Source organism: Montipora capricornis, chromosome 10, assembly GCF_036669925.1.
Source record: "Montipora capricornis isolate CH-2021 chromosome 10, ASM3666992v2, whole genome shotgun sequence".
NCBI classification, from domain to species: Eukaryota; Metazoa; Cnidaria; class Anthozoa; order Scleractinia; family Acroporidae; genus Montipora; species Montipora capricornis.
In genome coordinates, this window is record NC_090892.1 from 70,451,655 (window position 1) to 70,464,154 (window position 12,500).

The following is a 12,500-nucleotide window of genomic DNA, read 5'->3' on the forward strand; positions in this document are numbered from 1 at the left end:
TAAGCGGAAAACTATACTGACAATGCAATACAAATTACGAAAAAAACAAAACAAAACAAAAAATAAAATGGGTGAATACAAACATACAAATAAAAAGAAAAAAAGAAAAAAAAGAAAAAGTTGTCGGGTCAACTGAAAGTGTCAAGGAACCAGCGTTAAAAATAGCAAAAGGGCGAAAGCTGTAACACGTACACGTGTGGTACACGTGTCTTGTACATCTCTCTGTTTTTTTTTTCTCTTAGCTCTTGATTTCACTTGTTTAGTAGCTTATCTCGATGTAGATTGTCTTCTGAAGACACGGTTAGTACCACCCTAACCTAACCTGTGGTACCCTAATACCACCCATTTAATATTTACATTGGCGAATATGTATATTTTAAATTATTATTTTTTACTGTTTCAATTTATTAATTAAATTATTACATTTTTATATCTATTTGAAACATTGTAAAGCGCATCGAGGTTGCGCTATATAAATATGTTTATTATTATTATTATCATCATTATTATTATTATTATTATTATTATTATTATTATTATTAGTAGTAGTAGTAGTAGTAGTAGTAGTAGTAGTAGTAGTAGTGGTGGTGGTGGTGGTGGTGGTGGTGGTAGTAGTAGTAGTAGTAGTAGTAGTAGTAGTAGTAGTAGTAGTAGTACTTGGGCAACGTTTTAAACTTGACTTGTCCGATGAATTGACGGTTTAAAATTGGCTGGTTTGAGAAGCTGTGGGCCAAGCTATGGAGAGTATTTTGAAAGCTGAAAATATGGAGGGAAAAGTGAAAACCTTGGAAGACACCATCGAGAAGGTGGCCGCGAAGGCAAACGAGAATGAACAATTTTCCTGTCGTCAAAATGTGAGGGTTATGGGCTTTGTCGAAGAAGAAGAAGAAGAAGAAGAAGAAGAAGAAAATTGTGCAGAGAGGTTTATGAATATATGCAGGGGGAAAATTGGTTTGGACGTAAACGATCAAATAGTTCACAGAGCTCATCGAGTAGGTAAGAAAGAGGAGGGAACGAACAGAGCCATCATCGTTAGATCGAAAACCCACAAAGATAAACTTTCAATATTACGGAACAGAAAGAATCTTAAGGGATCGGGATTTTATATCAATGAAGATTTAACTAAAATTAACCAGAAATTATCGTACACTGCTAGAGTAACGTGTACTAATGTAGATACCACCTGGACTGTAGACGGCAAGATATTTGTGAAACGGAAATCAGATGGCAGAAGATTTCAAGTTGCTAATCAATATGACTTAACCAAACATGAACTCTTGTGAACTGAATTTTTATGTCTAATTTATAAGTGACGATGAGAATTGCCCTAGTGCTGCTTTGTGTCTTTTTGTAGGATTATACTGCTTGTAATTGTTTGCATTTTAGTCTCTATTTGTTTGTATTTTGTCTGTACTTATCTATACTTTCGTTTTAGTGTTTGTTTGTTCTATTTTTATTTTCTTGTAATTTATGATAATGGCGGTTGGTTTGGAGGCATTCAGATCGGCTATTGGGCTCTTTAATTATTTTCAGATACGCTGTTTTAAGTTTGTTTATTCTCTGCATCGCGCGGACACCGCTTTAATTTTGTTATGGAGCACTCTCTGTATTGTTCTGAGAATTGCTTTGTCAAATGATGTTGAACTAAATCCAGGACCTTTTTTTCAAATTCGGACATTAAAATGCTTGTAGAAGTTTGAATAGGGATGATAAGTTTGATGAGATTTCTGAACTGGTGAAGGAGAATGGGTTTGATGTTTTTGCAGTCACCGAAGCATGGCTCAGCGATCGAGTGTCTCAGTGATTGTTTACAAGTTCCGGGATACGGCCCTATTATCCGGTTTGACAGGCATCAGAGAGTAGGTGGTGCCATACCTATTTATTATTGCGGCGGAACGTTTGGCAATTACTATTCGAAGTAGGACAGACATCCGAGGAATTAAAATAGGGCGGGAAGAATTTAAAATGGTGCAGTACGCTGATGATTTAACTTTGTTTGTGCCGGATCTTGAATGTGCACAACGTATTTTTCATCTGTTTGATCGATATGAAGCGTGCTCGGGTTTAAAAGTTAACTATTTCAAAACAGAAGCCATGTGGATTGGATCGTCTCGAAATATTGCAGAGGCACCCTTGGGATTAAAATGGGTCAATAGTGTTAAAGCACTCGGAATTGTCTTTACATATAAAGAATCAGAACAATTGCAAAAAAACTTTTATGACAAATTAAAAGATATTCGGTTGCAGATGCGACTGTGGCGTTGCAGAGGTCTCTCGCTGTTTGGTAAGGTAACCATCATTAAATCCTTTTTGCTTCCGAAGATGTTATATGTATTCTCAGTTCTCCCAGCTCCGAAGGATTTTACAAAGCAGCTTAACACTATTATATACAATTTCTTATGGAATGGGCCTGATAAAATAGCTCGATCTGCAGCAATTAATGACATAGGATTTGGAGGGGTAAATCTTATAGACTTAGCAACCTCAATTCGATCACTAAGACTAGCGTGGCTTGGAAGGATTTTTTCTAGTGGTTCTATACCATGGAAAGCTTACATTAATCACCTACTCAAGGATTATGTTGGAAGTTTTTTGTTTAGGTGTAATTATGATATTAAGGAAGACAAAACAAATTCCACGTTTTCCGATGAGCTTCTCCATTGGTGGGCCGACTTTAGAGAGGATTTTTCTACCAAGCCTTCTAAATCTGAAAGTGTGATTTGGAACAGTAAGCTTGTTAAAATAGATGGAAAAAGTATATATTATCACAACTATGTAAAAGCTGGAATTATTTTTTGTAACCAGATGCTATTTGATAAGAATAATTTAGAATCATGCAACAGTGCCAAATGAATGTAAAGGATTGATACATACAAATTTTTAACGTGGTCAGGGATTCGAAGTGCAATTCCGGTCCACTTAAAAACTTTGAATGTAGAAGAAAGTGAGATAACTTCACTGCAATTTCAATGTGGTGAACAAATATTTGATCCTGTAAAATTTAAAAGTAAACAATTTTATACCCTGCTCATTCCGAAAAAGACAATGGTCTCCAGGGGTTTTACTAAACTAAAAGAAGACTTTGATTTAGATGATGTGACTGTTTGTAAGGCCTTTCTTAATTTGAAGACTGCATCATCTGAGACTTTCATTAGAAGTTTTCAATTCACTAATGTGCGATTGGCCAAAATAGGTTATGTCCCAAAGGACACCTGTACATTTTGTGATGTTGATTCAGAAACGGTCCTTCATTTATTTTATGAATGTCCGTTTACAAATCGCTTCTTAAAAAAATTTGAAGACTTTTGGTTTGCACTCTTAAATGAGCACGAAGAGCTCTCGCAACGAGACGTGTTCATTGGGAAGTTAGGGAAAATGATCTACTGAATTATTTCATAATCCTTGCAAAATTGCATATCTGGTCAAGTCGACATTGTGCTAAAAGCCCCAATTTTGATGTTTTTAAAGGGATAGTTGATATTAAATATCGAACTGAGAAATACATAGCTTCCAAAAATAATACGGAGAAAACATTCAGGCAAAATGGCAGGTATATAGATCAAAAGTGTATATGAATAGAAAACTCTTCCAAAATGCCTTAAAAACGAGACCACGCTAAGTTGTAGTTTGATATGTGTACATGCTAAAACAATAACAATTTTAGGTATAAACAGTAACCATTTACTTGTATGTAACATAACTTATATCATGCAGGAGCCCATCAATGGGCTCCTGATTATATATACACATATCTCTTTTTTTGTTCGAAAATGATGTAAATATGTGGAAAAAAAAAAGATTAGATTCGGAACTTGTGGCCGTGGAAATTCTTTGGATTGAATTCCGCATCAAACACCTTGATATTCTCTGTGGGGTTTGTTACAGGCCGCCTGACAATTACAGTGTCAATTGCAGTGTTTCCCTTGATAATTTCTTTGAGTACTTTCAACTGGTTCTTGATAAAATTCGTCAACTTCCCAAACAATACGTTATTGTTATGCTGGGAGACTTTAAATGCTCATTACGATGTTGCAAATCCATCAAGGAATAATGATGATGGTGAAAAATTAAATTCATTTTTAGAAAGTAATAATTTGGCGCTGTTGATAGCAGAGCCAACACGTATCACCTTTAACAGTTCGACAATATTGGATTTGGTTATCACAAACTGTCCGGAGCGTTTTAGTGCTTCTGGGACTTTAAGTCCCCCACCAAATTGTGATCATTCTGTTATTTTCGCAAGTATGAATCTTTTCACTCACAGAAGTTGGTCGTACAAAAGGTGTGTGTGGAATTTTAATAACGTTAATATTACGGATTTGAATTGGGAACTATCGCAGTTGGACTGGATTTCTCTGTGTGAAAACACTAATGACATCGATAAAACATATTCATTCGTTCAATTATTGAGAAGTATATTCCATTGAAAACGGTTACAATACGTCCAAATGATAAACCCTGGATGGATAGTAACGTGCGCGTTGCAATTAGGAGGCGGGACCGCCTGCTCCGAAGTTTTAATAAACGTCCATCTCCAGTCACGTGGGAAAGTTATAGGGTTCAACGTAATATTGTAACCTCTCTCACACGATTTGCTAAAAAATCGTTTTATGAAAGAGCCAATAAGGATTTGAGTAATCCAGATATCAACTGTAAGAGGTGGTGGTCAATCGTTAATAGGGTATGTGGTCGGGAAATTTCTTCATCTATTCCAACCATTGTTGAAAACGAAGTGCCTATTTTAGATTCCAAGGAAAAAGCGTGCATATTTAACGAGTATTTTGTGTCACAGACTGAACTTCCAGGTGCCAATGCCATTCCTCCTGTTATTCAGCCATATCAGACTCAGTACTTTTTGTCTAGTATTATTACTACTGAAGAGAAAGTGCTTGAACTGATGAAGGGTGTTGATATCTCTAAGGCATGTGGCTATGATGGGGTTGGTAATAAGATTATTAAGTTATGCAGTGAGGGTTTTCATGTTTATTTTACTCATTTTATTAATTTGTCTCTTTCACTTGGTCAGTACCCGAGCGAATGGAAGCTTGCAAATGTTATTCCTCTTTTTAAAAATGGCAACCGCCAACTGAGAGTGAATTACCGTCCTGTTTCTCTGCTGGCAAATTTTTTCAAGATCTGTGAAAAAGTTGTGTTCTTTCATTTGTATAACTTTTTGATGGAAATTGGCTTTCTTTATAAATTTCAATCGGGTTTCAGGCCTGGTGACTCAACAATTAACCAACTGTTTTTTCTTGTTCACAAGATCTATGAAGCCTTAGAGGGCGGCAACGAGGTACGAGTTCTCTTCCTAGATATCAGCAAGGCATTTGATAAGGTGTGGCATGATGGTTTGTTGCGTAAGTTGGAGGCTCTAGGTGTACAATCGCCCTTATTTCAGTGGTTCGAGAGTTGCTTGTGTAACCGAAAACAGCGTGTAGGAATAGAAGGACAATGCTCTGACTGGCGAACAGTTCACTCTGGAGTTCCCCAAGGGTCTGTGCTAGGTCCGCTTTTATTTCTCATTTCCATCAATGATATTACTGATGATCTTGCCTCCCTTCCGTTGATCTATGCCGATGATACTACACTACTTGAAATTGTTGACGACCCCGCCGTATTAGCTGATCGTCTTAATTGTGATTTAAATAAGATTGCTGTGTGGGCTGATAAATGGTTGGTAACCATTAATCCTGTTAAATCTCGTAATGTTGTATTTTCTCTGAAGCGTGATAAACAAGTTCACCCTCCTCTATTTCTCAACTCCAATGTCGTCAAAGGTGCTGAGTCTCATACTCACTTAGGTTTAACGTTGCACAGTAGCATGTCGTGGAGAAATCATATAGTTCAGGTGTTTGAGAAAGCTTCAAAGCGACTAAACTTGTAAAGATTTGTCAGATACCGAGTTGACCGTTCCACATTAACATCCTTGTATAAGAGTCTAATCAGACCACTTATGGAATATGAGGATGTTATTTGGAACAACTGTTATGATTGCGACTCAGCTCTACTTGACAGCGTTCAATATGAAGCTGCAAGGTTGGTAACAAGAGCCATTAAAGGAACCAGTTCTGAAAGGCTATACAAGGAACTTGCTTAGGAGCCTCTTAGTAGCAGAAGGAAATAACATCAGCTAAGCCAATTTTACAAAATTGTAAAGAACTTTGCACCTTATTATCTAATGAGCTACTTCCAAAACTATCTAGTGAGCGTACACATTATCGTCTTAGGTCAAGGGAAAACTTTACGCAATTTTCATGAAGAACTTCTCGCTTTAAAAGGTCTTTCTTTCCATCCGCTATCACTGGCTGGAATTCTCAGGACCTGGGTGTTCGAAACTCTGTATCTCTTCCCACTTTTAAAGCTAAATTAAGGTCAACTTTCTTTCCCCATATTTATAATAAGTTATTTGATTTTCCTTTTTCAAGGCGTGCATCTATTGATCACACCCACCTTAGACTTGGTTTTCTTGTCTAAGAGAACATTTGTTTAAAATTAACCGTTGTGTATCGCCTTTTTGCGAGTGCGGTCTTGAATCTGAATCGGTGAAACACTTCTTTTTGTTTTGCCCCAGGTATGCCGCTCAACGTAATGCCCTCCTTGCCTTCTGCTGCTAGTATTCTCGGTGAAACGTGATCATCGAGCAGCGGTTCTAGGAAAATTAATTTTTTTATTGTTCGGCGTTAAATCTGTAAATTATGATATCAACTGTGCTTTATTCCGTGAAGTCCAGAGTTTTATAATTAATACTAATCGCTTTTCGATGGCCACTGTTTGACTGTTGAATTAATATATTTCCAGTCATGTAACTTTTAATTAGTACAATTTGCTTTTCGTTAGCCACTGTCTGTTTTATATGAAACGATTTAGAAATACATGAAACAAGAAATATAAGTGATAGAAAACGACATTTCGGTGCATCTTGCGCCATTATCAAGGTTGTTTCGTCGGTCGCGATCGTTTCACTGTTATCAAACCTTTTATTCCGTTGCATGTAAGGAGTGTTACATCAATGAAAGTTGTGTGGTTCGAATCCTAATAAGAAAATTACACGATCATGAAATATAGAGAAAATAGAGTGAACAAGAAACGATTCATATTTACCCAGTGACTCGCTCAGGTTCACAACCAACGAAAAAATGGTTTTACATTAGTATTATGTCGTCATGATGACGTATTCCATTAGTGGTAGTGAAGAACATAATTTCTCAACGAAACACTCCCTCTCCTCGAAAACGGATACATGATTCTTTGATACTACTAAATGTTCAGAAAACATAAGTGTTCAGAAAACAGTTTGGTTAACACTGATTAATAAGAGTTTATAAATCTTCAGAAGGTCACATGTTCTTCCTTAGGTAGTAGCACCGCCAGACGGTGAACAGGTCGTTCGATGGTGACGTAGCCTTTGCCGTCATATTTTGAAACAGGTTCGCCAGGTTTTGGATTTTTATACTTTACTTGTACCATTCGCATGTTTCCATCGGTCCCCGGGAATGTTCTGGATACAATCCCAAGACGCCACTGGCCTGTTACGGTGGGCTGTATGCCATTTTTGCCTTACAATTAAATCTGGAAAATATGTTCTGGTCCATTTCTTCCAGAAGCCATCTATTATATGTTGGATAAATTCAAAACGGCGTTTTGGAGTTGTAGATTCCTTGAAAGGACTACTAGGTACTCGCGTGGTTGATCTGCCTAACAGAAGGTCATTCGGGCATAAATATGAGCCATCGTCGGGTGATGTTGGGTGTCTGCCTATAGGCCTTTCGTTAACGAGGTTGACGACTTCGTAGAATACAGTTTGAAGTTCGGAGAATGTCAGAATACTTTCCCCAATAATGGCTGTAAGCGCTCTCCTAACAGATTTAATAAGAGATTCTGATGCTCCATTTTGCCATGGTGCATCAGCAGGTGTAAAGTTCCATTGAAATCCCTCCATAACTCCAAAGTTCTTCAATTGTTCCCATTCCCATGACTTTGTTGTCAGAATATATCTTACATGGATATCCCCTCAATGCCGCAAATTTTCTCAGTACCATCAAAAACTTCTCTGTACTGTAGTCTGGTGCCGGGTCCAGGTGAACAGCTCTCGTTGCTAAACAAGTGAAGATGACTCCATACGCTTTAGATGTGGTTCGTTTCTTAACTTCATCACGAATTGTGAAAGGACCAAATAAGTCAATGGATGTGGAATACCATGGAGGAGCTGGTTTAAGCCTTTCTATAGGAAGATTTCCCATTACTTGTTCTGACAGTTTCTTGTCTAATCTTTTGCACACAATTCACCTTTATCACTCGTCGGCCATTTTGGAGTCCGTGGGGAATAAAGGCTTTGTCTTTGCATTGTCTTTGCCCGTCCAGCCTCACACTGAATGAGAGGTTCGACGGGCAAAATCTTTTGTTTGGACATTGAGTGATATGGGCCAATACAGTTGAACTTGATGGATTTAACTAGTTTGAGTATATTAGTTATCCAGAACTTTGAGCGAATTTTGCTGGCTGTAGTCAAAACACCGTGGTGCCCTTTCTCATGAACGTGTCTTGAATAGAGTTTGGATAATCGATGTTGGTATGGGAGAAGTATGACGTCTCCTTTACTGTAGCTCATTTCCATCCATTTCTCCCCACGACCACTTATTACATATATCCCATCGCTTCGTATACGAGGACATAAACGCTTATACTTCCCGTCTCTTACATGTTTATCCATCGTTTTTTGTGCCTCTCGAATCCAAAATATTTCTGCCCTTTCGATATCTTTACTGTTTAGGTCTTGCGTGGCATTCTTAAATGTCAGTCTGGGGTTTCTTTCGTAAAGCTTTTAAATCAGAGCTCTTGCCGTCGCTCGTAGCAGACGTTTGTACTCTGATTTTTTTCAATATCAATACGAGTTTCTAAGCTACCTTCCACACTTGCGTTGACTATATTCGCCACTTTCAGGATTTGCTTTGGTATTTGTGGTTCAGAGTAGTAATAGGGCACTCGCTTTCTGGATATTGAAGGAATGAAGGTCCTTCTTGCCAACTGCTGCTATGATCTTTCCTCTGGTCAACCAGTCTGCGATGTTGTGTTCACTTTCACACCAGTACCAATCTTCTACGTTAGTACCTTCTTGGATTTCACCGATTCGTGTAGCAGCGAAAGAATTGAAGCCATAAGAATTTTTCTGAGTCATGCAATGCACTATCTGAGAGTCAACTATGTGATAACATTTTTGAAAGCTGTATCTACACTCTTTATCGACGAAGGACTTTAGTCGCTTGTTTAATACCGCCCCATACAGCTCAATTTTGTCAATGGACATTGTTTTGAGACGGGCAAGACAATTTTTAGATACAATCAGGTTACTTGCAAATCCTCCACCTTGTCGTGACCACCTTGCATAAGCACAGGATCCGTAAGCGTCATTCGAGGCATCGCTGAAGATGGCAAGCGATGGATCACCAACTGCGTCTGACGGTTTCATGCATCTCTTAAATCTGACATGATTCATCTCGGGTAATTCATTAAAGAATATCAACCATTGCTGTCTATTCTCTTCGGGGATTGGATCATCCCAGTCTAGTTTCTCATTGCTTGTCCATAAGCGTCGCATTAAGATTTTAGCTCGAACTGTAAAGGGTCCTGCAAGTCCAAGAGGGTCGTATATACTGTTTATTTGTGACAATATCATTCGCTTTGTAAATTGCGGTGGGGAGGTCTGGTTTTCCACATGTTGTGTAACATTTTGAGTTTTGCGGTGTTTCTTCTTCTTTAGGTACAGATTCAACTTCGTCTTAAAGCGTAATTGATCGTGGTCTGGGTCCCATATCACTCCAAGTACCTTTTCGGAGAAAACATTTGGTTCGTTTGGTACGAATGTCTCCTCTCTACTCTCCGCGCTGTGTGATAATATCCATTCTTTGAGTTAGAATCCGTCTTTGCTAATCAGTTTCTCTATATCTTCGGTAAACTTCTTTGCTGTTTGCAGGTCCTTTGTACTTCCGATTATATCGTCCATATACGTATTACTTTGTATGATCGTCGCTGCGGCGGCATAATCTTGACTCCCCATTTCGGCTGTCTTGCGAAGTGCCAATGTTGCGATCGTTCCCGAAGGCTTATCTCCGAAAGATACTCTTTGTATAACGTAAGTATCCGGTTCCTTCGACACGTCCATATTTCGCCACAAGAATCTGTGCGTGTCTTGATCAATCAAAGTTGTTTTGACGGTATGGTACATTTTGCTGATGTCTCCCATGAATGCTTCTTCTTTTTCTCGAAATCGTATTAGTACTCCAAGCACATTGTTGAGAAGATCTGGACCTTTGGCCCAGTAGTCATTCAGGACATGGCCCATGTAGTTCGCGCTACTATTGAAGACTATTCTCACAGGGGTCGATTTGGAATCTGGTTTCAAAACCTCATGATGGGAGATGTAGTGTACGGGGCCTTTGTAATTGTCCATCTCGTCTTTAGAAAGTTTGCGTGCTACTTCTTTGTTCACCATATCTTTGACTTGATTGTCATACACTGTAGCTTGTACCGGAGTCTTTGCGAGTCTCCTTTCAGTAGAGGCGAGCATTCAGGCTAATGCAACTTTACGATGATCTGGTAGATCCAACGGATCTTTAATCCACGGATACTCTGCGATCCATCGGTTAGTTTGTTTGTCATACGAGAGATTTTTCTCGATCAATGCTAGCTCCCTTTCTTCTTTGATAGTTTAGCCTTTGCTGCATATTGCGCATTTGCCGCACTTGCAGCTACCACAACGTGGGTTGCACTCAAGGCCTAGATTTTCAATGTTGTAGAAATCGTCTATCTTGACTTTGAAACTGTGATTCACTGTAGCATAGTGAAGTCCGTGTCTTGTGTTCGAATTTTCGATTAACGGATGTGTCCCGCCGACGCATCGCCCGAATCGGTTCTTCAGCAGTAATAGGTGTTCGACAAATTGCTCTCTGACAGGGTGATAGGCGGCATATTCATAGCCTATTAGAACATCAAAAGGTCCGGTGGGTCGCTGAAGTTCGTCTTGCGCTACATTGTTGAATAGGTGTGTCACTCCGTCCATGTTTATCCTCTCGATGTCGGACGTAATCTTGTCTATACCATATACTTCGAATTCCACGATTTTCCCTTGTTTGTCAAGCAAGTTTGTACTTGACTGTTCTGATCGTTTTGTACTGACCACCAATTTTTACGATCGACAAATTCACAGCTGTCCCTTTAAGGCGTTCTTCTTTGGCCTTATTGTTAGTGATAAAGCATAAAGATGCCGCAGAGTCCCACATAACGTTGGCCCATCCTCTTTCCGTTCTGATTCTTTGTATTTGGAGGGGGCATGTGTCTTCGAAGTTACTACATATGCTGGCTGGTCCGGAGGCGCTGGCTATATTTGCGGGTGTAGGTGATGTTCTTCGTTCATCTTCGTGTAAAGATTTGTGGTGTTGTGACGAGTAGTTACCGATGTTGCATGTTTTCTTAGTCTTGCAACTTTGCATTCGATGACCCGATTTTAAACAAGACCAGCAGGCTCCCTTCTCTCTTAGGAGTGCTATTTTATTGCTTATGGGTTATGATAAGTAGACTCTGCAATCTTCTGTTGAATGTTTTGCATCATCGTGGATCAAGCATCTCCTCTGCGTCGTTCTTTGACTCTTAAAATCGGTTTCATCCTTGGCTATGGTATGATGAATTACGTCCTTCAATGGTGCTAATGGCGCTCTCAGTGAGGCATTATCATATTCAATTGCTCCGCGCTGGTTCTGTAAAAACTTGAGAAGAGATGCCTTTGCTTCTGCGAACAGTTCCTGTAATTCTAAAATCCATGTTTCCGCGGCTTCTTGTTCTTCATCGGTTAAGAGCATCGTGTACAAATCATGCTTACCTTCCACTATGTCCCATGTCTCGGTAAGCTTTAGGTAATTACCTTCAACCATTTCGCGTCCTTGATTCGCGTCTATTGATTTAAGGAGTTCATTTCTTTTCTTTGTGAATCTCGCTTTGGCTGTACGCCGTATGCTTTTGGCTTCGCCTGCCATCAGTGTGTTATCCGTCCCGGTTTCCGGAGTTACCATGGGATTCGAATGTTTCGTCGGTCGCGATCGTTTCACTGTTATCAAAACTTTTATTCTGTTGCATGTAAGGAGTGTTACATCAATGAAAGTTGTGTGGTTCGAATCCTAATAAGAAAATTACACGATCATGAAATATAGAGAAAATAGAGTGAACTAGAAACGATTCATATTTACCCAGTGACTCGCTCAGGTTCACAACCAACGAAAAAATGGTTTTACATTAGTATTATGTCGTCATGATGACGTATTCCATTAGTGGTAGTTAAGAACATAATTTCTCAACGAAGCAAAGGTTACATAAAGATAAAATGCGGAAAGGCTAAGTTGAAACGAATTTGCATAAAAGAGTGCCAAGCTAACTACATGAATACTACTTTAGCACGAAGAGAATCCGACTGTACAGTCAATCCTGGTTTAAGACATTAAATACACAGCATT

At 38.9% G+C, this 12,500-nt stretch overlaps 2 protein-coding genes across 2 annotated transcripts; both read right to left on the reverse strand.

The window, feature by feature from the left end:
• Nucleotides 1-8,962: 8,962 nt before the first annotated feature.
• Nucleotides 8,963-9,595, reverse strand: LOC138021262 (uncharacterized). Its single transcript, XM_068868115.1, has one exon. The coding sequence runs from the start codon at nucleotides 9,593-9,595 to the stop codon at nucleotides 8,963-8,965; it is 633 nt and encodes a 210-aa protein (XP_068724216.1).
• Nucleotides 9,596-9,907: 312 nt separating this feature from the next.
• Nucleotides 9,908-10,564, reverse strand: LOC138021263 (uncharacterized). The gene has a single exon (XM_068868116.1). The coding sequence runs from the start codon at nucleotides 10,562-10,564 to the stop codon at nucleotides 9,908-9,910; it is 657 nt and encodes a 218-aa protein (XP_068724217.1).
• Nucleotides 10,565-12,500: the final 1,936 nt, after the last annotated feature.